This window comes from Prunus avium, chromosome 8 (assembly GCF_965620075.1).
Source record: "Prunus avium chromosome 8, drPruAviu1.hap1.1, whole genome shotgun sequence".
Lineage (NCBI taxonomy): Eukaryota > Viridiplantae > Streptophyta > Magnoliopsida > Rosales > Rosaceae > Prunus > Prunus avium.
In genome coordinates, this window is record NC_142291.1 from 320,115 (window position 1) to 344,726 (window position 24,612).

The window sequence follows — 24,612 nt, forward strand, 5'->3', positions numbered from 1 at the left end:
TTCCTACTTCACGTTATGGCCTCTTCTCTTTTTTGCCTTCTTCCTCATGTTTTGGCTTTTTTTTATCTTATTGCCTTTGCCCCACAATCTTACCTTTCTTTACCCCAAACCTCTGTAATCATAATCCCTTCTCTTTTCCCTATCGAAAGAAAAAAAAAAAAAAAAAACAACTTCTCTTCCTATATCCATTGTTTGATGAGTGTGATTGCAGAGAAAATATTCCTTTATACTGACTTTCAGCCTTTGTTAAAGAATAATATCCTTTCCAAGGCTAGATGGTCTGGAAGCAACTCTTGGTGCTCTGTGTTTGTGTTTAGCTGTTGGTATTTATGGAAATGGAGAAACCAATCTATTTTTAATGTTGAGGAGGCTGCACCCTTTAATCCAAGGCAAATTATCTTATCTGCTCTATCTAAATGGAGTAAGGCTTCTGGTGGTGGTAATATAGCTGGAGAGAAAGTGCATATTCTCTTGGCGTGGGATTTTCCTGGTATTGGAGGATTTAAACTGAATGTGGATGGATCTTGTAAATCTGCATTTGGGAATAGGGAGATTCACTATTATACCCAATATAAGAGCCCAAATTATAAAAAAAAACCATATATTAAATGGACTTTAGAAACACACCCAAAGCCCATTTACAACATAACAAAAAGGCTTTAAACTTCTTTTAAATTACAAAACTACAATTGATTTCTTAAAACAAACCCAACCCCAAAACCTCATAAAAAAGCTCAAAACACTCAATAGGGCATCAAAGTAATTTAATAATCAAAATTAAATTCAATAGGGCCAATAGTCATTTTTTGGGTGTTTTTTTGGGTTTGTTTATATAAATTAAATAGTGTAGAGTTTATTTATAGTTTTAGTGCTAAAAATGAGTATATGACTAAATATCTCTTGGGAATATTGGTACTGGGGGTGTTCTTCACGACTGCTTTGGGGATTGGCTTAAGGGATTTGCTGTGAATTTGGGGAAGGGCCAAATTCTTGAAGCTGGGTTATGGGTCTATTTTTTGGTCTTAAAATGACTTTGGAAAAAGATGTTAATAGGCACATCGTCAGATCCCCTTGGATAAAGCTTAGTTGTTCTCTGGGGTTTATCCCCCATTTCATCCACACCAAAAAAGCAAGATTATAAGGATTAAGGCAAAAAAGAGAAGAGGACATAACTTGAAGTAGGAAGGAGAAAAAAAAATTACTTCAAAGGTTAACTATCCCGTTAGTTGGGTGTTAAGAGTTTTTTTCTTTTTTAATTAGGAGTAAATTGGGCTTCTGTTTTTAGGATGATGTGTCAACTTTTAAATCTCTTAGATTAAATTTAAATGAGGTGGCGTATGGAGAACAAACATAAAGCAGATCATGACGTAGAAAATGCAAGCAGAGGATCCAGATCCAAAATGTAATTTGATATCTATCTATATATAAATCAAAAGGTAGAAAATGATAAAATATTCAAAATACCAGAAAATGCCCTTGGTTAATTCAAACATTAAGAATTGAAATTATTAATTAAATGAGGATAATATGGTAAATTCACACTTTTTCATATTAAAAAAAAAGATTAAAAGAAAAATCGGATAATGGATCCTATTTTTATAGAACACAACTACCTATTATCTTTTTTAATTCTAAAATAGTTTTTTTTTTGAAAAAAAAAAAAAAGCCTCTTGCAGGCGTGGAAGTACGTGTGGAGAGGCTAGTTATATTTAATGCATGTGGCAGTTTTTAATTCGATGTTTTGTATAGATTACAATAGGCCGGGAAGCACAAGATTACACCCAAATAAGCCCTATGCGCGAGTTAGGTTTTTTTTTTTTTTTTTTTTTTCCTGGTCTGAATGCGCGAGTTAGGTTAGGTTTTCATTCTCTCTCTCACTCTCAGGTTCTCTCTTCTCCGGCAAAACCCCTCCCCCCCTCTCTCTCTCTTTTCTCTACTTCGATCCTCACTATCAGTCGATCAGCCACCGCGCCGCCTCCAGCTCTGCACGCAGGTCAGCTTCTCTCTCTCTCTCTCTCTCTCTCTCTCTCTCTCTCTTATTTGTTCTTTTTTTTTCCTCGTCGGTTCTTTGCTCCGCTAACTCTCTCTTTGCTCTCTCTTCTTATCTCGATTTTTCTATGTTTCTCAGTCTCAGTTAATGATCGCCGACAAAATTTATTCCTCTCCTGCGATTTCTTCCGTGGGTTTCTCTCTCATATCAGTTAAAGGTGAGAACATCATCTTCCTTTGAATCTAGGGTTTATTCTAAATTAAATTTATGTTTTTTTATTTAAAAATTAGGCTTGTCGATTTGGTGGTTGAGGTTGATGTGATGAAATATTTGTTCTATTAAGGGTTTAGGGTTGTCGAATTAGGGCTGCAACGAATTAGTTTATGTTGTGCTGTGATGATTATCTGAAATTGACAAAGAAATTATGAAATGTTAGTTTCATTAAACTAATTAGGGCTGCTACCAATTAGGTTCTTCTGTTAAATTAACTGTTGTGATTATTTGGTTGTCCTTGGTGGTTCTGTTTTTCTAAATTAATTTTTGTTTTATGAAATTAGGTTATGTGAAACTACTAGGTTCTGTTTCAGCTGCTGCTATTCTGTTGTTATGCTGCTGTATTAATTATGCTTTATGTTTCTTTTTATTAAATAGGTTATGCTGCATGCTAGGTCTGTTTTTATTGGTTAGTTTCTGTTTTTATTAAAGGAGAGATGGGCCAATTTGAACACTTGCCTAGTAGTAATGAAGCATGTTCTTCTTCCGCATCCACATTATCACCATCACCTATTATACCAATTCCCCAACCTCAAATGCAAACACCAACTCAGTCCCAACCTCAAGCCCAAACACTGCCTCAACTGAGTGGTCTTCCACAATTACCTCCTTCTGGGACTAGATAATCATCCATAGAAAATTGGAATCAACAAACGGAAAGAAATTGAAAAATACTATTTGTCAAATATTATCCGTTGTTTTTCAAGAATAGACATTTTCAAATTCAATACTAAGATGAAATCTTTTAATTTAGGCTTCAAAATCCCCAAAACTAGAGGCCCCAACATGGATTACTGGAAATTACTGGAAAAAAAAAGCAAATAAGATAAAAACTCTAATTTTTGGATTAGGGTTTCAGACACGCTTCAAAAAGTTAGAAAGCACAAAATTACTGAAATAAAAAAGTAATTAATTTTTCAAAACCCTAATTTTTGGATCAGGGATTTCAGATCTAACCTCTGAATTAGATGTAAGCCCACAGATGGTTGGCTCCACCGCTCCATAGACTGAGAGAATAAAATTCGAGAGAGAATAACGACGTTGGTACGATAGCCGAGCGGTGGAGAGAAGGAGATCGAACATTAGAGACAGAGAGAGTGAGTGAGAGACTAACAGTCGATAGAGAGTGATGGCGGTGGTGCAAGACTGTCAATCTCTCACTCACTCTCTCTGTCTCCAATGCTCAATCTCTTTCTCTTTGCCGCTCGGCTGTCATACCAACGTCGTCATTCTCTCAGTATCTAGAGCGGTGGAGCCAATCATCGGTCAAAATTTGATAAATAGTATTTTTCAATTCCTTTCCGTTTGTTGATTTCAATTTTGTTCCAAACGCTGGAATGGAAATTTGAAATCGCAGATTATGGAGGTTGGAATCTTCTGGAGTGTTCTCGGTCAAATCATTTTCTGCCCACTTGATTGCTAATCCTTCCTCACCTATCTTCCCTCCTTCTCGTGTAATTGGGAAGGCTAAAGTACCTCTTAAGGTAAAACTGTTATTTGATTCAAAGAAAAAATCCTTGTTTATATTTCTCTCCTAGCTGGTGTATTTTGTGTAAATGTGCTAATGAAACACTGGATCGCTTATTTATGTCTTGCCCAATTGTCTCCTCTTTGTGGGCAAGATTATGTTAGGAGACTGGGATAATTATAATTCTTGCTATGACTTTTTGGGGTCAAGGATGAATTTCTTTGGAGGAAGGAGGGGTGTAATTCTGGGCTATTGTGCGGTGATGGCGCTGTTCTGTGTGGTGTGGGGAGAGAGGAATAAAAGAAATTTCGAGAATTTGGAGGGGGATGAGATCGAATCAGGTTTTGGACATCGCTATGGGCATCTACATCCTCTGAATTTAAGGACACGAACTTGAGTTTCATTCTATTAGATTGGAATGCTGCAATTGTGTAGTATGTGGTTAGCTTAGCCTTTTGTTGTTTAGCTTCCTGCAGCCTCCTATAGGTTAGCTTTCTGTAGTTTTTTGATTGTGTTGTAGGCCTTTAGGCCCTGTGGCTCCCTTAGCCACAATTCTTTTGTGTTTTTGTCTTTGGCAATAAATTATCATTTCTTTTCAAAAGATGGAAATTTAAAATCGTTCCATTCTAGGATAGTTAGGAAAGGGGATACAATTCCTATTCCTACTCTAGCATTCCATCCAAACAAATGGGGCCAAGGTGTTTAAGAATTTAAAAATGTAAGAGGAAGTGTGAAACGAATTAAAGAAGCACAGAGTCGAAAATTAGCATCATGCCTCAGATTTTTGACTATATGTGCAAGAGTTTATCTCCTAGTGTTATCATATAGTTGGATATTTTAATTATCACAGCAAGAATATTCCTTTTCTTGTCTAGATAATGGTTTAGCCTCAGATTTTCGGGTTTCAATGTAATTGTTGCGGTTTTGTATCCATCTTGAAAGTAAGTTTATGTTTTGCATAAATTTAGGTGATATACGTGCAAGCTCAAGCAGAATACACATTGTCGGATAATGGCTGTTCAGACTTCTACTAAATTGAATCTATGTGATGATGAGGACGACAAACCTTTAGTTTTTAAACGGTCCAACACAAAATCTAAACAAAATCAGTTAGATGGCCAGTTAAAACAGTTACCAGAACAGAATAAGTCTTCCACAATTAAGGAGGAAAGTAATTCTATTGAACATCCTGCCAAAGAAAATAGTGATTCTGAAGATGCAAAGCCGATAAAAGCCCGACTGGGGAAACCTTGTGAAGATTCGGATGATGATAAACCTTTATCATCAAGGATTACACCAAAGAAGGTGGGAACTTCAGGCAGTCAGCCTTATGATTCTAAAGAAAGGAAGCCTGTGGCTTCAAAAGTTCAGAAGAATTGTTCCAGCACAACAGATAAGGGCAAAACTTCTTATGTGATCTCTACTAAGAGGCCTCTAGATAAGGCCAATATTTCTGAGAAGTCCTCAGCTAAAAGGCCAAAAGTTTCAGATTCTTCTACATCTATAAAGAATATGCAGGTATCAGCCAAAAAAGAACCAAAGGAAGAAGATGATGACGACTTCATTCCAATTTCCCAGAGGATTAAGAAAGCTACATCAGATAATAAATCACCTGTGACAAAGCAAAAGGTAACAAAAGTTGGCCCATCCTTGATCAAGAAAAAGATCAAGAAGGGCCAAAAAGCTTCGCAATTTTCCAAGTATTCTAAGTCTACAACAGTTCCACCGAGCTCTAATGATGGGCAGAAAAAATGGACTAGTTTAGTTCACAATGGTGTCATTTTCCCACCTCCATACAAGCCTCATGGGATTAAGATGCTTTATAGTGGGAAGCCAGTCACCCTGAGTCCTGAACAAGAGGAGGTCTCTCTCTCACTGATTTATATTTCCTGCTTCGTATATTCCATTATCTTAATGAATTAAGTTTCCTTTAATCTGGATTACTTTTTTCATAGTTTCTGAAAGTTTTGAAGTGCAGGTTGCAACAATGTATGCAGTGATGAAAGATACAGATTATGTACAGAAACAAACATTCAGAAACAATTTCTGGAATGATTGGCATAAGTTGCTTGGGAAGAACCACATAATTCAGAAATTGGATGCTTGTGATTTTACCCCAATATATGACTGGTATCAGAATGAAAAGGAAAAAAAGAAACAGATGAGTACGGAAGTAAGTCGGTGGCTCTAATGTATACCCATTGTCTAATGAATAAAGCTAACATTTTGAGTTAAATTACAAACCAAAATATCATTTTGTATTCGTTAAGTGGTTTTACTTCTTTAATTCATTTTTCTGCATTTCTTCCCCATTTTTTTTGTAATAAGAAACAATGATAGACTTCACAACTGTATTCAGCTCAGTTTTATTATTCAACAATATATTTCTAGTGTGTTAGGGACTATAAATGAGAACTACAATATATTTCTAGTGTGTTAGGGACTATAAATGAGAACTATGTTCCAGACTGTGCATTTAGCATGGAGTTAAAACTTTCAGTCTCTTCCTGAAGAGTTCCCAATAAGGATGCTGTAATGGCATTTTAAGGGTCTTTAGGAGTAGGGATTATCAGTTCTACATATATTTAACTGGTTAAATGTTTATTGAAAGATGCTTTGGTAATCTATATCACAATATAGTATTGTCAGTCTTTATCCAATTGCATCTCTTCCAAGCATGCTTGTGACGGGCTTCACATCTGTTGTCAATAAAGAGACAATATTTTGATAGGTCATGATGAAATATGTTCTAAGTATCACCTGACCGCCCTGTATAATACATCAATTGTTGTCCACAGTTTCCTATGTAATGGAAGTGGTTCATATATTTAGGTCAAAATTGATACATCATTTCATGTTACCTGCTCTGCAGAAGATTTTCCTTATGCCTCCTTGTTGCAAAATTTATAAGGCGTTTCTGTTTATGCAGGAGAAGAAGGCCTTGAAGGAAGATAAACTCAAAGAAGAGGAGAAGTATATGTGGGCTGTCGTCGATGGTGTAAAAGAGAAGGTTATCTCTAGCTTTGATTGATTTTACCCTGTAATCTAGGTTGCAATCTGGTTAATCCACTCTGCAATACATGTACAAACTATATGGTGCTTTTCTGGTGGGTGTGAATAAGGTAGTGCTATGTCATCACATGAAAAGTTTGCCGAGTGATTTGTGACTGCAATGTTTATACAGGTCGGAAACTTCAGAGTTGAACCACCTGGATTATTCCGAGGTCGTGGAGAGCATCCAAAGGTTTTTATTTTATTTTATTTCATCTTATTTTTATTTATGATGCAGATTTCTGTGTTGTCCATGATGAGATAGTTTGATATGTGGTGGCTGAGTATTGAATTGTTTACAATGATTCTGAATTCTCTTTGCATATGTCGCTGTTCTTTCTTGCTATATATGGTATCAGTCGGGGAAGCTGAAAAGGCGGATTCGTCCAAGTGATGTTACAATTAATATAGGAAAAGATGCCCCAATTCCAGAATGTCCAATCCCTGGTGAAAGGTTTTATTCTTCATGATCTAAGTGAAAGAAAAAGAACTCATTTACTGTCAAAGATTCAAAGGATGATGCTTTTCCTATTAGATTTTATCACTGTGTTATTTTCATTCACCAATTTTGAGTTTAAATTGATACATGTGTTCCATACAGCTGGAAAGAAGTAAGGCATGACAATACGGTTACATGGTTAGCTTTCTGGAACGATCCAATTAATCAAAGGGAGTTCAAATATGTGTTTCTGGCACCTAGTAGTTCCTTGAAGGGGCAAAGCGACAAGGAAAAATATGAGAAAGCAAGGATGCTGAAGGTGTTTAGATGGAGATATGCCCATAAGCTTTTTTTTGATAGTAGTTTATTATACTTTTGGATAACATAGAAGATGCTTGTCAACATATTGATGAAACCCTGTTATTTTTGAGTGCAGGACTACATAGGAAACATCAGGGCTGCATACACTAGGGATTTTACTAGTAAAGATGGTACTAAGCGGCAGATAGCAGTTGCTACATATCTGATTGATAAACTTGCTCTCAGGGCTGGAAATGAGAAGGTGTAGTGTGTGGACTTCTTTCAGCTGTGCATAGAAGCAATTGGCCTTTTTTTTTTGGTTTTGTTTTTTTGTATGTCTTTGTTTTTTAACAAGGTTATGTAGGCTAACAAGTGATGTAAACATTAGCCAGACCATGGAAATATACTCTCCGGTATCAACAGAGTGGTTTAATACAGCAATAGGATCTCTGTAGCTAGAGCAAGCATGACAATCAAAGTTAAACCATTTGTCCACAAAGAAGTGGACAAAATTGTTTGTGCTTGAATTTTAATGGTCATTCTACTGCAGGACGATGATGAAGCTGATACCGTTGGTTGCTGCACTTTAAAAGTAGAGAATGTAAAAGCAATTGCCCCTAACTCGTTGGAGGTAATCCTTGCTTTTGTAGAAATTTAAAATCATTGTTGGTAGTTTGCCAGTATATTATCACCAGGAAATGACCAGTCAACTCTGTTTTTTATAATTTCAGTTTAACTTCCTTGGTAAAGATTCAATCAGATATGAAAATACTGTTGAAGTTGAGATTCCTGTTTACAAGGCAATTATACAGTTCCAGACTGGTGAGTAGGTGGCTTTCTAAATTTCATATTTCCTTCTTTTGGTAATAGAAGCTCATAAAATATGTTTGACTTTCTTTTCCTATTTGCTTCAGGGAAACGTGGCAGTGATGATCTCTTTGACAGGTTGGATACCAGTAAATTGAATGCTCATCTAAAGGAACTGATGCCTGGCCTTACAGCAAAAGTTTTCCGTACCTACAATGCTTCTATTACATTGGATAACATAGTAAGTTAATGTGGGCCTTAACTGACTTTGAACCTTGTATTGCTCTTATATGTTTTATACGAGAGTTATGATTTTTGTGTTTCAGAAGAAAATTCTAATCGCAAGGAGCTTTCGTAAAGATTAGAGAACTATGTTTTACATATACAAACCTGTACTGCAGTGGTGCAGTTATACATTGCTGGCTTACAGTTGAGGGAAACTTTAAAAAAATTTACTTCATGTGTGTTTTATTAGTTGTCAAAGTAAATTGAGGTTGATCTACATGTTTGCATTATTTTATACACCAAATTTTCATGAATAGGAGAATACACCAATGAGTAGAAGTTGAGGCAACCTCCCTAGATCATTTAGATGTGTGATTTATATAGATATTTTTTAAAGTTTTAGGTGGCTTTGTCAATGGTACATTATCAAAAAAAATTAATTTTTTTTACATATTTCCATAAGGCATATAAAAAACAAGGTATTCCGATGATTGTTGACTAGAAACTGTTTATCCATCTGATGACTGTTGTGATTGCAAAATATTCAGTCAGTCAAGATAAGATGTACATTCATCATATTCCCCAATCCTAGTTACTTAGGTATTGGGTCTCATCTGTATGTTTCACAGCATTAACAATGATAATAGTCTTATCTTGTTCTTGACTTTTAACACCTTTTCAAGTTTTATTACTTGTGTGGGTCGCTTTCTCGTTATCCTGCCCATCTCCCTGTTTCAGTTTCCTGTTATGATAATTGTTCTCGTTTTCCTTTTTTCCATGGCCTGATGACAGTTGAACAAGGAAACGAAAGAGGGAGATCTTTCAGAGAAAGTTGTTGTTTATCAGCATGCAAACAAAGAGGTATAGCAGTCAATCCCTTGAGAATTTGTACTGAGCTAATAGTACTGTTCCTTTTGACTCAGTGGCATCTACAATTTTTGGCATTTCTTTGCAGGTTGCCATAATTTGTAATCATCAGCGTACTATCTCAAAGTCTCATAGTGCACAAATGTCTAGGTTACTTGAGAAGATTGGTAACCTTCAGGTAACGACCTTATCTGGGGCTTCACCAAAATGTTATGGTCATGCTTGAAAACTGAATGGTGTAACTTTCTGCCGTGGGAAAAATTTAGTGTGTTAGACCAACTGCTCTTTCGTTCTCACTTTTCTAAGAAGGAAAGAAGAAAATTTAAAAACAGAAACCTCTTTGTCTGACTGGGTTTATAAACTTACGAATCTTTAAATGCATGTCTATTTCTTGCTTGGGAACCAAAAGAGGAAGATTTTAAAACAGAAACCTCTTTGTCTGACTGGGTTTATAAACTTACGATTCTTAAAATGCACGCCTCTGTCTTGCTCGAGAACTAAGTCTCTTATGGGATTGTAGAGCACCCTGAAGGAGCTGAAAACAGATTTGGACAGGGCTAAAAAAGGAAGGCCCCCACTGAAAGATGCTGATGGGAAACAAAAAAGAAATTTGACCCCAGAAGCGTAAGTTTACTTGTTTGCTTATTTGAACCAATGTCTGGATATGGCCTTTTATATTAATTTTTGGATTGACACAGATTAGAGAGGAAGATAGCTCAAACGACTGTAAAGATTGAAAAAATGGAACAGGATATGAGAACCAAAGAGGATCTGAAAACAGTGGCATTGGGAACGTCCAAAATTAACTATCTTGACCCTAGGATCACCGTTGCATGGTGCAAGCGACATGAAGTTCCAATTGAGAAGGTAGGCTCTTGTGATTTTGTTTTTGAAATAAATAATATTAGCAATACTTAGGCTTCCATTTCTGCTTCTTTGAACAAAGTGGAGGTGGATTTGTGGGTGGGGTGCATATATCTCCAATTATAGTGATATGTACTTTTCATTTGGTTTAGATTGGCTAATTGTTTGTATGCCCTGCTACATGCTTGACCATTTGCTATTGACACAGATATTCAACAAGTCTCTCCTAGCAAAGTTTGCTTGGGCAATGGATGTGGATCCTGACTTCAGATTCTGATATTTGGAGATGACGTTGCTCACATGGACGCCGTCCCCTCCATTTCAAATTGAAAGAAAGAAAAACAAGCCAACCTCACTTTTGATCCTTTATAGAACATCACATTTTCCCCTTGTTTTTTCTTTCGGCGGAAAATTCTTCTTGTATGTTAATTAATTTAGTGATTGGCTGAGTTGCCTTCCCCCTTGACATTTCATTTGTTGTCTCTTCTCTTTCCTGGATCGCAGGAATAGTTTATTTTACACTTTGAGAACCTCCATACTGATTCTAAAGATGTTTGAGATGCATGTATATTGGGAATCTGAGATCATCAGAGTTGTACTGTTTACTTGTTTATCTTAGTTTTCTAGGACCCAATCCTGGTCCTGCAAGGCTGTTCAAGACTCTCAAGTCCACGTTGATTTCTCTAATATTACTTCGACTTGTATATTTGTACCAAATCTTCGATGATGTGATCACTTTGAAAAGTATGATGATGTGGTTGAGAATGTGAAGGCGGATGGAACCAAATCTTCGATATTTTTGGTGCAGCCTTTTGCTTTACTCTTCTGAATCAAGAGAGTTTCTGCTCTAAGAAATTGTCTTAAAATTTCAGCCCCCCAATTTTCAAATCTCTGGATCAGTGCCAGCCTGAATTCATAATCATATATCGTTTATTTTGAAGTGAGCGCAGTAGCAGGCAGAGAAGTTCGAGAGTACACCAATCTCTTCGACCCAAAAGGTTTCAAGATAATCCTCAATTTTTGCCAAAGTTTTAACTTCTCTTAGTTGTGGAGGGGTAATTTGGTCAACAAATTATTTAAAAAATTCATTCATTTTGGAAAATAAGCGATAGTATATTATTCATGAACAGCAAACAAAAGTACAAAGTAACTATATGCTGAATATGGGTAAATCTTCTCAAGTGACCAAACACAACATATTGAATTGATCCGGAGGGAATCTATTTACACCAAAATTTTCCACATAGGCCCCATGAGAAGTGTTGACGTGGCATGGGCCCATTTGGTCACAAGCTAGGCCCAACTGACTAGATTCCAAACCCAAGATAAAGACCCAGCTTTAAGGACCCATGACCGTGACAACAGACTCGGCCTAAGCTGAGGTTTTTAGCCGAAATGACGAAAGCCACGAAGCCTAGTAAAGGGACAGGCTGAAACCATTTTGGCCCAAAGTCTAGAAACACGGCCCACGACCAATTCCAAACAGTAAAGACCCAGGGCCCGGAAAATGGAACTCTTGATCAGTCACCACCATTGCCACACGGAATGACCACGTCACTTAACAAAATATCAAGCAAGCACGTGCAAACCGACCTTCTGCAACTCAAACCGTGTGAGTGGCCTAGGATCCGTGATCGTGACGCATCGCCCATTTCACTAAACTCTGCACCACGTTCGCCCTGTCTCCCAGTTTTCGGTTCGGCCTAGGCCGAAATGGAACTGCGACCTGCACTCAGGACTAAGGTCCTCCACTAATAAAGAGACTCTACGTGCCAAATTCACACTGCTCAATGCCAAACCGTCGCATTTCTGTTCCCAATATTTGACCAGCATGCTTGGAAACTCATTACAGGCAAAGATTCGAGAATGTTAGAAGAATATCAAAGCTCGGAAACTCGTAACCGAGGCAGCAACCTTCCCTATTTCGGTCGCACTTTATCCCACATTGGCCAAGATGCTAGCACATGCCTCGAAAGAGCCAGTACCCCTATAAATAGAAGACCCCCATCAACGGACCAAGGGTACAAACACCAAATCAAAAAGCCACAACGACCAAAAAACCCCTTTGTCTACCATGTCAATGATTTAAATGCTTTCTAAGAGTAGGAATAACTATATGCAACTCTCCAAATCCCAGAGCTTGTTCTAGGTGAGTGGGTAGTCATCATTTCCATCCATCTTTATACAAATGAGAAGATTTCTTGGAGATACCCGCATTTCTTTAAGTCTTTTCTTGAACATCATACTGTCGATCCATCCAAGCTCCCTCGGATACCTGCATTTCTTGAGGAGTCTGAAACCATAGTGCTACCAAGCCCAGTGAAGCCTATCATCATCGAGCTACCGAGTTCGACGATCCCTTAGGTCAATCCGCACTTTTCCAAGAGAACCCCGTCGGTCGGTCGAGTTCGAACCCACTGTGCTACCGTGCATAGTGCCACCTTCGACCTGCTGTGCTATCGAGCCCAGCGCATCGCCGAGCTACCAAGTTCGATGACTCCATCAGTCACCCCACCATCTCCATAAACAGGCTTGTAGCTTAGGTCGTGAACATGAGGGTCGAGAACTGTTCTTCACTCGGCCACAATTGTTTTATGCAAAGTAAGATCTAGGCACACTCAACCACTCACCACATCCACTCATCACAAATCGCACTCTAGGCCGACTCGGCCCACGTGCTGGCACGCCAGCACATCGCACCACACCAATCAGGACGTCTGTGATGACCTTCATCCGCTCAACCCAAGAGACGCCAGGCCGAAAAGATTTGGACGCCAACAATTCTGGCACGCCTGGTGGGATTATGTGGAATCACTTCAACTACCAACTAGTGGGATTCTATCAAACTAAAGTAATTGTGTTCTATGCCACCTCCCGAGACCCACTCTCAGGTGAGGCAACAGAAGATAGTCAATATGAGTGCTGAGATCCTAATTCAGCCTCAGGATACAACAACCGCAACTGTTGTGCCTATTGAAGCACAAAGTTGCACGGTCCCAATCTCATAGATATAGACCGCAACAATTGACTTCCTTTTCAACTTGCCTAACTCTGACATGTCGACCTTTTAAGCGTTTACTCTGCCACAAGTGTTTCAACCTGAGATCCTGCCTTTCTTAGATGAGGCCATGGTAATTCATGGTATACGATTGGAATCCTCGATTTGGCCGGTCTGGAAAACATGACTGCTAGCATATGCAGGATGCTCCAAGAAAGGTAACCCTTTTGCCCAAATGGTGATTTCACCGACCAAGCTGTAGGAGCGAGATTCGGGAAAGAGCCATGAAATACCGCCGGGGAAGACCTCGGTAAATCTTCGGCCTTGCCAAACTAGCAGTTTGGCCGACCTTTGTCGCCCATCTTTACAATTGGGAGGGCAATCTCATCTCCAATTGTTGGTTCAATTCAATCAGTTTCTAGGAGCCGATAAAGCTCAACAACATTGGAAGACCGATAAACTAGTGAAAAAGCGGCAAAATGGGTCGCACCTAAAAAAGTCTAGCAAGTGTGATACAAACTTGGAGCATTTTCAAACAAAGGAGCCACCACTGCCACAAAGGCTCCAATTGGAAGATGAACGACGTATGATTGACGACAGCTTGACTCGTAGGCGACCAGAGAGGCGGAGATATGGTTGGCCTTATTCACTGGAGGTAGATCGTGTGCCATACCCTCGAAGCAATTCTTGTAGGCAGAAGGTTGATATGACCATGGCCGACGTATCATGAAATATAAAGAAGAAATCATCATCGGTCGAAACCCAAATGATTGATACTCACTTCCCCACTCAAATGCCTTAGAAAAGCAATTCTTGTCTGCCGCGCAAATCTCACGGCCTGGAGTTCCGGGCCGAGGGGATGTGCGTTGACACGCGGTTTCCTGCTTTTGGGTGTGGTGCAGTGCGGTTGTGCGCGGGCGTGCCAGCACGGTCTACCGTGCGTCGATGTGTTGATGAGTGTTGGATGGATAAGTGGTGCGTCTGTTTGAACTCGTCTTCTTAATCAAACGATTGTAACCGAGAGAGGAACTGGTCTCGGCTGTTAGGTTCACGGCCTGAACTACAAGGCCGTTGAGTGATGGTGTTGGTGATGGGTTTTGGGCGGTGCTCCGGCGCGCTGCTCAGGGAGCGGCGGTCGTGTGATATATGGGGTGAGTGATCGAACAACAAGGATGGTGCTCCGGCGCCTTGAAAATCAAGGGTCGTATGATATATTGATGAATGGATTTTCCTTACAATCTAACACTACTCCTAGGAAAGCAAGTAAAGATATTGAAAGTGCATTACAGGAAAAAAATAAGTTGCTCCGTGGGAGGCTTTGTTTTGGTGTTGAACCCTTTGAATGTAGCTCGAGCCTTGTATTTATAGGGAGAGTTCCTAGAGGAGTAATCGAGGCTGAAAATCTGCATGGTGGAGCTTGATTAGAGCAAGTGGGCAGTCCAATCGACATTTGGGATCGTGAAGTATGGTGGTGTGACCCCAGAAATCCTGGTGAATCTCGGCCGCCGCTCTTGATCGTGGGTTCTGAGCTTCTGGCCGTGGAGACGCATTTATGGCCTGGATAGCTGGTGAACCAATATCTCAAGCTGTCAGAATTCTTGTGAGAATGTCCACGTCTAATCACTTTGATCCTCACCACCAAATCCTGACTTCAGTCACTTCCCACCTTCCCTCGTGCATTGAATGCTCCTTTGTGGCCAGTGGGTTTGCTGCATTAAACAGGCACTACTTCATTAAATGAAGCCTGGGACCCTGTTGTCACGTGATGATTTGCCTTTAATGCCTCCGGCCGTGAAATTGCCCGGCCTCGGCCTCGGCCTGCACTTAAGGCCGAGATGATCATGCCTTAGCATTTCTTCTTCTGTCTTTAGGAATGCGAAATACCCTGGCGAAACGCCGCGTTTCGGCTTTACGAACAAGTGCCAGGGCCGAGAGAAGGGGCTCCTTCGGCCAGCTTATGGCCGTGATTTATCAGGCACAAACAATTCTCCTAGGCCGAAGGTCGATCCGATGATGGTTGATGTACCAGGGAAAGGGAAGAAAAAAGTGTCATCGATCGAACCTGCACTTTGTGGGATGTATGGAGGAGATCTGGGAGGAACGATCGAAAGCAAGGAAGCAGAAGAGAAAAATAGTTGAATCTTCTAAGTTAGTTTCAAAACGCATTGGAGCATGTCCCAACCAAGCCTCCTTGGACACTAATGTGTTCGAACGGCTCAGAAAACACTTGCTAGCAAGGGAGGCCAAGCACATCCAGAATACCCGAATTGAATCATGGGTGGTAAAAACTTTCAAGCCGTAAATGGTTCATGACAACTGTTGGAATCAGAATACTGCGATGGAAGGAAGATGTGAGGTTCTGACTAAAACACAGCTTAGAAGACTACCGAGGCAGGTGCAATTGGCCAAGGCTGACCAGGCCCTAGCCAAAGAAACAAATGTGAGAAGCAGCACACAAGTCCTGCCAAAGAAGTGGAAAAATTGGCTGAGAACTCAGCCAAAAAATCGTTGCTTGACCGATAAGAACCAGAGGCCCATCCAAACTCGGACGTAAATTATGCAATCCACGTTTTCCCTTTCTCTCAAACCGGCTTGGATTTCTAAAGGAATTTCACAAAAGATATTTGGCTACCAATCTCTACAGCATGATCCAAGAATGCTAAAAGATTGTTGAGATGGCCCTTAAAAATCCACAGGCCGAACAACTTCTGATCATCAAGAGCATAGACCTATCAAATTAGGCCCTCTATTAAGCAAACCTCGAGGCCAAGGCCAAAGGTTTTTCGTCATATCAACCTGATATGAAAAGGCTGAAAACCAAGGCCCTAATCACTGCAAGGGATTTGGCTTTCCTACAACAATATTTTTCAATGGCCTTGGCCGACGCCCTTCTCGGCTTAACCTTTGAAGAAAAGATTTGGGTCAAAAGGATAGATGAGTACTTAGAAGCTAAAGATTCTTGGTTCGAAGCTTTAAAGGTTTTAGAGCGAGAAGCTAAATAAACTATGAAGAAAGTAGATGAACGGCCGAACTCGGCTGACGAATCAATAAGGGAAGATGAATCACCACTAACGGAGAGTTCGGCCAATCATGTTCGGTTGCAAAACCCGATAAGGTCAAAGATCCTTTGCTCGAGGAGACGAAATATCAACTTGAAATGGAAGAAATAGATTCAGTCGAAAGGGACTCGACCAAGGATCTCCAAGCGGCCGAACCAGACGAGCTGCATTCTTTTCTTGTAGAGTGAGACGTGGCCGAAGTTGACAACCCCTCAATTTTAGACAAAGTGGACATCAGCATAGTGATGATTTTGCCTTATGAATTCCTAGCACTCGAAGGTCAAGTCAGCTATCTTAATGGTGATGTATATGAAGGCAGGACAAGTTCCATACCAAGATCACCGAAGGATCTCCTTGCAGTGGCTTTAAAGGAGATAATCCCCATGGATGAGCCGAACAGACATCATCATCTCAAGCCATTGTATATCACGGCCCAGGTCGAGGAGACACAATTGTACAAAAATTTTGTTGATTATGGAGCCATGGTCAATATTCTCCCATGTTCGATGATGAGGAAACTGATCAAAATAGAGAAAGACCTTATCCCAAGTGGGGTCACTATGAGTAGCTTCATCGGCGACAAATCCAATACCAAATGAGTGTTGTCGTTAAAGATAACCGTGGCCAATCATACACGAATATCGGCCTTCTATGTTGTAGACTCGCATGTCAATTACAACATGCTACTAGGCCGAGATTGGATCCATCAAGTGAATTGCATGCCTTCCTCGCTTTTTCAACTGTTCTTCTTTTGGGACGACAAGAAGGTGTCAATTCACCTGGCTGACAACAAGCCATTTGATATTCTTTCATGACAGGCTGAGATATATGACAATGACGTTGGCTGGATCACTTTGATTGGACACAATGCAAGTGGTCGACCCTTAAGAATCTCAGTCTAGAAGGTTCTTGAATTAGGAACCAAAAATGTTTATTAGGACTCGGCGCGCGAGGTGTTGATAGACTTAACAAGTTTTTATAGAGTGACACCACAACAAGGGAAGAAGGAGCAGCCGCAATCGTCGACTTGATGCAGCGACTGCTTGAGTATTGGGCCTAAGAATCACTACAACCGAACTCGGCCGTGAATCTAATCAAGTTTTTACAAGAAGCTGGAGATCGCGAAGTTTTGAACATTGAAGACCTCGATCCAGCCCCAGCTGAGATGAAGGATAGTTGCCCCAGGGTTTAAGATCCATTAATTGAGATCAATGTAGGAACCCAGGCCTACACACAACCTCTTTTTTGCTAGCACACTTTGAGTTCTAAGTTGAGCGAGCAAGTTGTAAGTTTACTTCATGAATACAAGGACTAATTTGTTTGGCGTTACCACGAGATGTCAGGATTATGAATTATTGCAATATGAACTTAGCTACCCCAAATGACGAGTATTCGATGCCTTTTGTGGATAGAGCTTCGAAGCATGAGCTTCTTTCCTTCATGGACGGCCATGCCAGATACAATCACATAATTATCGTTGAGGAGGATGTTCACAAAATGGCGTTTAGATGCCCAGCTGTTATTAGGACTTATGAATGGGTTGTCATGCCATTCTTGCTCAAAAATGCTGGAGCAACATACCAACAAGCCATGAATCTCATTTTCCACGACCTAATCAGCCATACTGTCGAGGTATATATTGATGATGTCGTGGTCAAATCAACATCTAGTGCTAGTCATACGGAAGATCTTCTACGCACATTCAAGGGGATGTGAACGTACGGACTAAAGATGAATTCTAAGAAATGGGCATTTGGCGTTACGGCCGAGAATTTCCTTGGTTTTCTGGTCCACCAGAGAATTGAGGTGGACAGGAATAACTGTATCATGATAGAGCCTGGTTCTTTCCTTACAGATGTTCTCATGCTCATAGGCTTCATTCTGGAGCTCATCCAAGTCACTCACTTGCATCTTCCCATCTAAAGCATCAATTGTAAAACATTCAAAAGAATTTGAAGGATATGACATGAATCAAACACTTTATATTCTACAGTTTCGTTTAGGACTGTGATGGTGAGCTTGCCATCCTTCACATCAATTATTGTATTGGTTGTAGCCATGAATGGGCGTCCCAGCAAAATAGGCAAGTCTCGGTCATGCAAAGGTGCATTTTCCATATCTAAAATCACAAAATTAGTAGGAATTAATAATTTATCAACTTGGATTAATACGTCTTCAACAATGCTTATTGGATATTTAATTGAACGATATGCAAATTGTAGAGACATCGTAGTCGGTTTTAAATCACCCAAACCTAACTAAAGAAAAATAGAATAAGGCATTAAATTAATACTAGCTCCTAAATCAAGCATGGCCTTTCCCACTTTTGTATCACCAACAGTAATATTAATAGTAAAATTCCATGGATCCTTGTGCTTGGGTGGAAGCTTCCTTTATAGCACTGCGCTTACTGCTTCTGCAACCGTCACCTTTCATAAGGTTCATACTTACGCTTGTAAGTATTTAACTCCTTAAAGAACTTTGGAAACGCTCGCATGTTCCTAATCACATCAAGCAATGATAAGTTCGCATTAACCTTAGATAAAATGTCATAAATGTGAGCCCTTGAAAAATTCTAGAATATTATTACGCTCACAATATTAATTGCACGATCCAATTTGAGATAATTGCACAATCATAGAAAATTAGTAGACATCAATATGAGCCTGTGGTATTTTTTGGAGAATTTTTCTAAACTCGGAGGTATTTTTGGTGAATTTTCAAAGTTGGAAAATAAGAAAATCAGAATAGTAACCGCCACATGGCAGCTTGTGATTGGTTGGTCCATCGATGATTGAGTTCATATATTTTTTTGAGATACAAATAGGTTTTACGATACTATTTCGTGAACTCGTTTAATATAGACCGTTGATTTATTCTAGGATTAGATCAGAATCGTAGGATCAAATCAAAGAGTTCTGATTTGATTTGGCCCATTAGATAGGTAGTTGGGAATGCATCTGGACCATCCATCTATGAACTACTATGCTCCTTCCCATATGTTACCGAAACTCAACTTTCAATCTAGACCTTCGAATTAAATATTTAAATTGATCTGAACTATTTGGGTATTCTATAAATACCCATTTCCTCCCATTTTTTTCACACCAAAAACTCTCCAAAACCTTCCTCCCTCCCTTCCTCTCCTCCTCCACCATTAAAGTCACTATTTTGATATTCTTCAAAGTTACTGTTCATATGAAACCACTATTCGTACCTGAAATCGCTCGTCGTGTCTACTATTCATTGTTTCGTGTCATCTTCACTCGGGTTACTATTCAGTCATAGTATTTTACTGAGGTAATTTCTCTCCCCTACTTTGTCTTTTAGTCATTTCAAATTTCATATTTCCTTTCTAAAGTGTATTCTGCCCAATTTAAAATTGTTAAATTCAATTAATTATATTTTTTTAAATTGTGTAATTTTCTAAGTTATTCCTAAAATTGGACCCTTATGCCGTTACTCTGCCTGTTTGAATTCTAATCAAAACATTCTTATGGACCTATTTTCCATTTTCCTTGGACTATTATTACTGGACCGAATTATACGTATTTCCTCTAGTCTAGATGTATGAACAATATTAGAATATTTGGACATTTTGGATCGTATTACAATTACTTGAGACTTGAAGGACCTATGCAATTATTGGGCAATATGAGGACCTAATAACAATTGGGACAAAATTAAAGGACCAAAGTGCAATTAAAATAGATATAAGGACCAAAGTGAAATAAACACAAGTATAAGGACTTAAGTCCAAATCATGAATTTTTAGTAACATTTTTAAATGTTGGACTAGGACTCAGTTTCCCAGGAAAGGTAGGTTGAGTTCGAAGGCGTAGAGGGCAAGTTAAGTTTGAGCTTTGGATTCCAGGTAAGGGTACTCACTCTCGGGCTTGTATTTTTAGTGTATGTATGACATAGTAAATATTGTTGTATGCAAAAGCTGCATTGATTTTGGATGCCATATGTGCATGGCTTTATGGATACTTGGGTTTGGATTTTTCCAAAGTTTTGAAGGGTATACTTATACGGGCATTATCCTCGATGACTTGAGGGTTAATGGGGTATAGCGACTTCCCTGGGTTTCGATCCCCTAAACCTTCGGAGGGGCTACACAGACCAACTTTTCCAATACCCTACGCGTGAGGTCTAGTTGAAGTAGTGTAGCCGATAAATAGATACTCTCGCTATTGTACCAAGTAAGTTGTTAATATATTTTTTTTTTGGTAGGGGTATAGCCGATAAATAGATACTCTCGCTATTGTACCAAGTAAGTTGTTAATATATATTTTTTTTGGTAGGGGTAGTTGGCCTATAGGGATTAGTCGTCAAACAAGCATATTGTGGGTACCAAAAAACGTTTGTGAAAGTTGTGTGAGCATGCCAACTGTTTTTGGATCCTATATTTATATGAAAATAGTTTGTGTTGTGCACTCTTTAAATTTGTTTTTCTTAAACAATATTGTATTATTTTTCGCTATTCTATTTTCAAACTTGGCTGGGAGCCTCCCTATTGGGCAGATGAACGTATGTGATGCTCACCCCTACTTTTCCTTGTAGATCAAAATCCTTGAGCGTCACCTTATTGTTTTTTCGGGACCTGTCAACAACTTGTTCTTGTTCCTTGTCCATCTTCGACATGTCGTGATTTCCTCTCCTTGGAGTCAAGTGTGCTTGTTCATGTCCCTCCTATGTTTATAAATAAAGAATGGGTTGGCGTGTATTTTAATTTTTAGTTCGTAAAATAACTTTCGACATTTCTGGCACTATTCACAACCACTGGAGTTGGTTTCTCTATAATAAATTTTTGTTCCATTTTAATTAAATAAAGGACTTAACGTATTTTGAGAATCTTGTGAGTACAACTCCAGAAATTTGGATATTATATTTTCGAGATCCTCAAGGTACGTGTCGTTGTCACATATCCCGATTTTAGGGCTTGACAGAAAAATGATATAAGAGCAAAACTTTGTTTTCAAAAGATTCTGAACAAAATTTTTACAAAATGTTTTATGAAAAAAATAAAGTTATTTTTCAAAAACACCCAACCCTCCTTTTCTCAAATTGTCGTTTGTCACAGTTCTTTCTCCTGTTGATAAGCCATTGTTTAAAAGTTTGTGCACGACCACACCAAGAATATGGATCCTGAACAACTGGCAACCATCGTCCAAGCAGTGCTACAAGCTTTACCACAGAACATCGTGAGCGAGTCGACAAAATGGCTTGCTTTTAAGTTCATTAGTAAGAATTACGATATGTTCATCTCCTAAGAGCAAGCCTATTCTACAAAATCTAAGCTGTTTTCTTCCCAACACAAAAAAGTTGCTCTTCCAACTAATCCATTGTCAACTCAGCCTCCTCCTTGCAAGCAACACTGTAAGATAGCCAAAAATTCTGGTATTTACTTAAATGATCCCAACAAATAACTTGTCAAAGGCACCAAAAAAACAAAAGGGATGTGAGTAGAAAACAGGCAGTATCCTAATCCTTTGGAAGTAACAGTTCCTTGATCATCTAAACTTTTATTTGAAAAAAAGACTTTATTTATTTATATTGCAATATCGCTCAATCCTGAAACAAATTGAAATTGCAGCTTGTGTCCCCACCGAAAATACACATATTTCAATAACCCATTCGATGAATGAGGTGTCTTGAACAGCAATACATCCGATGATGCAGTTCAATAGAGAGACATGACATGCATCAGTTTTCCTGTCATATATATAATATATATTAATCGATCATCATCAGACTTTCATGGACTTCTTCTGTCCAGAAGCTACCTTGGTTAAAATATGAATACAACATCATAAAGCATCATACTTATACACACAGAGGGCACAGTGAGAAAAGTTTCAGTGATATTCTATGTACAGGTGTCATTATTAATGTCAGAAACATGTGAAACAAAGTACCCTGTTTATGGCACAACAAGTAACTGCGCGGTTATTACAATGTTAATCAGGCATCTCTTACCTTAGGCCTGACTTCTGTGGGTGAAAGTGCTTTCTTTGGGCTTAAAGGAACAGTGCTGAACTTGGGAACCAACACCTTAAAACACGGTAGAAAGAGTATGTACAGTGCGGCAAAAATTAAAGGAGCAGCAACGAGCCATCCCAACAACTGCAAAAATTGATACAAGTTAGACATGAAGGGTTCATAAACATAAATAGCAAGACAGAGAGAGAGTTATGATTACAAGATGTTAAGTTGGCAACCTACCGCATGCGCAATACTTAATAAGACCTCACGCGAAGCTTGGCCAGTTAAAACTTTCTTGAAAGCATCAGAAGTTAAAGGAAAATGATCTCCACCGGAAATAATTTCACCAAAGCGCAAGAAAGGTACAATTAAACTTGACAGCAAACAAAAAAGCAATCAGAAATACAATCATATATGTAGCATTAAACGTAAAATGAATGATACAAGAGAAACTGAAAGCTGTAAGAGAAGTTCTTTTAGGCACTATAACATGTTGTTTCTATTCTCTATGGCCTATATCAACAGACTACAGAAGAAACAATGTACCAAGTACGAGATCAATGGGCGCATGTACTGGCAGAACATAAATGTATTCATACTACAAGACCCTTAGATAAACGCAAAAGTACCTCAGTTCTATCGGTGTAGCAAGGACATTAGTCAGCATCACAGTTGGAGCATGGCAATGCGACCCCAGCGATGCAATAGCCATCCCACACAGAATCACAGTTGTCCCTGTTAATGAAACATTAGCTAATATGAGGTCGTGTATTTATTAACATTTTGAGAATCCAACATAAACTCAACTACTGATAAATCTCCACAATTAAACAATTCATTATAACTACAAAGGGGGAATAATAACAACATCCTCCACATTATATCCAGCCTACATTTTCCTAAATGAACCTTCCCGCATGTTTAAATCTCAGATTGTAATTCCTTTCTGTTCTTTGTGCTGCATGATAAAACTCTGAAAACACTTTGAACAATGACTAGACTGTATTGAAACTAAATTCAGAAGCAAGAGCCATACCACATATTGGGAATACTCCCAAGGTAATGCCAAGAGCTGCAGAGAACGCCAACAGCTTAGGTTCGGCACCCCTTCATATCATAATGAAATAAAAATTTAGTGTTTTGTAATAAGATTAACAATAATGACAAAGAAGAAAAATACGCAATTTCGTTTCGAACGTTCACAGCAAAGCAATAAGAAACTACCTTATTGCATTACCATTTTTCCAATCAAATCATTAACATAAGAATCAAAATGCACAATATCCATTGGAAGATTGGTAGGCAATAATTATTTAGAGAAATAAAAGAAATTCTTGAGCAAAAAAAGATAGCAAAAACTGAATCTGAAAGAGAGTACCTGCGGAGGATTTCGTGGAGAGGATCAACGACCTTCTTTTTGAACCAAATGGACAACCCGTTATTAGCCATCGGAGAAATTTCGACTGATTCTTATTGTACTCTTACCGTGAAACTAGAATGCTGGGAATTGATTTAGGGGTTTTGTCAAGAAAGGAAAGCTTTGGATATGAACTTGGGAATGCAGAGAAATGGAAAAACAAAAAGAAATGAATGGCGATGTCTTGGATCTTGAGTCTGACTGTCCTCTTTTGGTTTCCCACGTTTTGATTTATTTAATTGAAATTGAAAATTTGGATCTGAATTTCTGAAACCAGAGAGATTTTTTGTGGTTGGGTTTTCGTTGTGTTGAGAATTCAGATAGACAGACGCTCCTCTATCAGACACAGACAGACCAAATAATAGAAAGAAAAAGTAAAGTTTGTGTTGAGAGGAGATCTCGCATGGGAAGTATTGAGTTTCTATCCGCTGCGGTATACGCTTAAGGTACTTACGCCTCCTGCAGCGTATGGCGTTGAGCAACGTCACGAAATGTCTGCGTGGACTCTTGACAAATCGGTGTTTTTGTGAGTGAAAGTGTACGAAATGCAGAGGATATTTTCCCTCAGCTGATGACAAGTACCTCCTTGGAATGCTCTGTCCCGAAAAGCAACGTGGAGGTTGGATGTGGGATTCTATAATTCATTATTTAAACACAGACATTGTATAGTTTAGTTATATAATGTCGTTTCAATGGCAATTTTGTACTTGTACTAGTTTACTCATTTGTTCGATTTCATTTTTATATAAACGGTAAGATATTTCTAACAATATATAGAATGCAACAGAGTTATACCACCAGAATGGGGCTAGCAACAACATATAGATAGCTCAAATGAACGGTACATGGGTTTGAGGAAGGTGGTGTGG

General features: G+C 38.9%; 2 protein-coding genes and 1 long non-coding RNA gene across 4 annotated transcripts; 2 read left to right on the forward strand and 1 right to left on the reverse strand.

The window, feature by feature from the left end:
• The first annotated feature begins 1,828 nt into the window (after positions 1 to 1,828).
• Positions 1,829 to 10,951, forward strand: LOC110755921 (DNA topoisomerase 1 beta). Its single transcript, XM_021957244.2, has 17 exons — positions 1,829 to 1,993; positions 2,129 to 2,207; positions 4,700 to 5,594; positions 5,710 to 5,904; positions 6,661 to 6,741; positions 6,916 to 6,975; positions 7,142 to 7,236; positions 7,384 to 7,540; positions 7,658 to 7,783; positions 8,072 to 8,152; positions 8,253 to 8,343; positions 8,436 to 8,569; positions 9,346 to 9,414; positions 9,509 to 9,598; positions 9,941 to 10,044; positions 10,119 to 10,287; positions 10,493 to 10,951. Exons 3-17 carry the CDS (start codon positions 4,743 to 4,745, stop codon positions 10,559 to 10,561), a joined length of 2,373 nt encoding a protein of 790 aa, XP_021812936.1. The 5' UTR covers positions 1,829 to 1,993; positions 2,129 to 2,207; positions 4,700 to 4,742; the 3' UTR covers positions 10,562 to 10,951.
• Positions 10,952 to 19,471: 8,520 nt separating this feature from the next.
• LOC148291065 (uncharacterized) lies at positions 19,472 to 21,431 on the forward strand. The gene is made up of 3 exons (XR_015826618.1): positions 19,472 to 19,641; positions 20,148 to 20,215; positions 20,905 to 21,431. It is a non-coding gene; the product is annotated as an uncharacterized LOC148291065 (long non-coding RNA).
• A 136-nt stretch (positions 21,432 to 21,567) lies between these two features.
• Positions 21,568 to 24,123, reverse strand: LOC110755945 (E3 ubiquitin-protein ligase). Of its 2 annotated transcripts, none has more exons than XM_021957271.2 (6): positions 23,705 to 24,123; positions 23,363 to 23,433; positions 22,956 to 23,061; positions 22,567 to 22,699; positions 22,321 to 22,467; positions 21,568 to 21,718 (listed from the first exon to the last, which is right to left on the reverse strand). In XM_021957271.2, the coding sequence occupies exons 1-6, from the start codon at positions 23,773 to 23,775 to the stop codon at positions 21,695 to 21,697; spliced, it is 552 nt and encodes a 183-aa protein (XP_021812963.1). In that variant the 5' UTR covers positions 23,776 to 24,123; the 3' UTR covers positions 21,568 to 21,694. The 2 variants fall into 2 exon arrangements, with proteins under 2 accessions (XP_021812963.1, XP_021812964.1); XM_021957272.2 differs by lacking the exon at positions 21,568 to 21,718 and adding an exon at positions 21,727 to 22,056 and having other exon boundaries at positions 23,705 to 24,119.
• Between the last annotated feature and the right edge of the window lie 489 nt (positions 24,124 to 24,612).

Excerpts from the sequence above, each read along its gene's own strand:
- LOC110755945 (XM_021957271.2), bottom strand. The coding sequence starts at position 23,775 with ATGGCTAATAACGGGTTGTCCATTTGGTTCAAAAAGAAGGTCGTTGAT. Across the intron at positions 23,434-23,704 it reads CTCCACGAAATCCTCCGCAG|GGGTGCCGAACCTAAGCTGT; the intron begins GTACTCTCTTTC and ends TATGATATGAAG. Across the intron at positions 21,719-22,320 it reads CCACAGAAGTCAGGCCTAAG|TGTTGCTTGCAAGGAGGAGG; the intron begins GTAAGAGATGCC and ends GCTATCTTACAG.
- LOC110755921 (XM_021957244.2), top strand. The coding sequence starts at position 4,743 with ATGGCTGTTCAGACTTCTACTAAATTGAATCTATGTGATGATGAGGAC. Across the intron at positions 5,595-5,709 it reads TGAGTCCTGAACAAGAGGAG|GTTGCAACAATGTATGCAGT; the intron begins GTCTCTCTCTCA and ends TTTGAAGTGCAG. Across the intron at positions 6,976-7,141 it reads GTCGTGGAGAGCATCCAAAG|TCGGGGAAGCTGAAAAGGCG; the intron begins GTTTTTATTTTA and ends ATATGGTATCAG.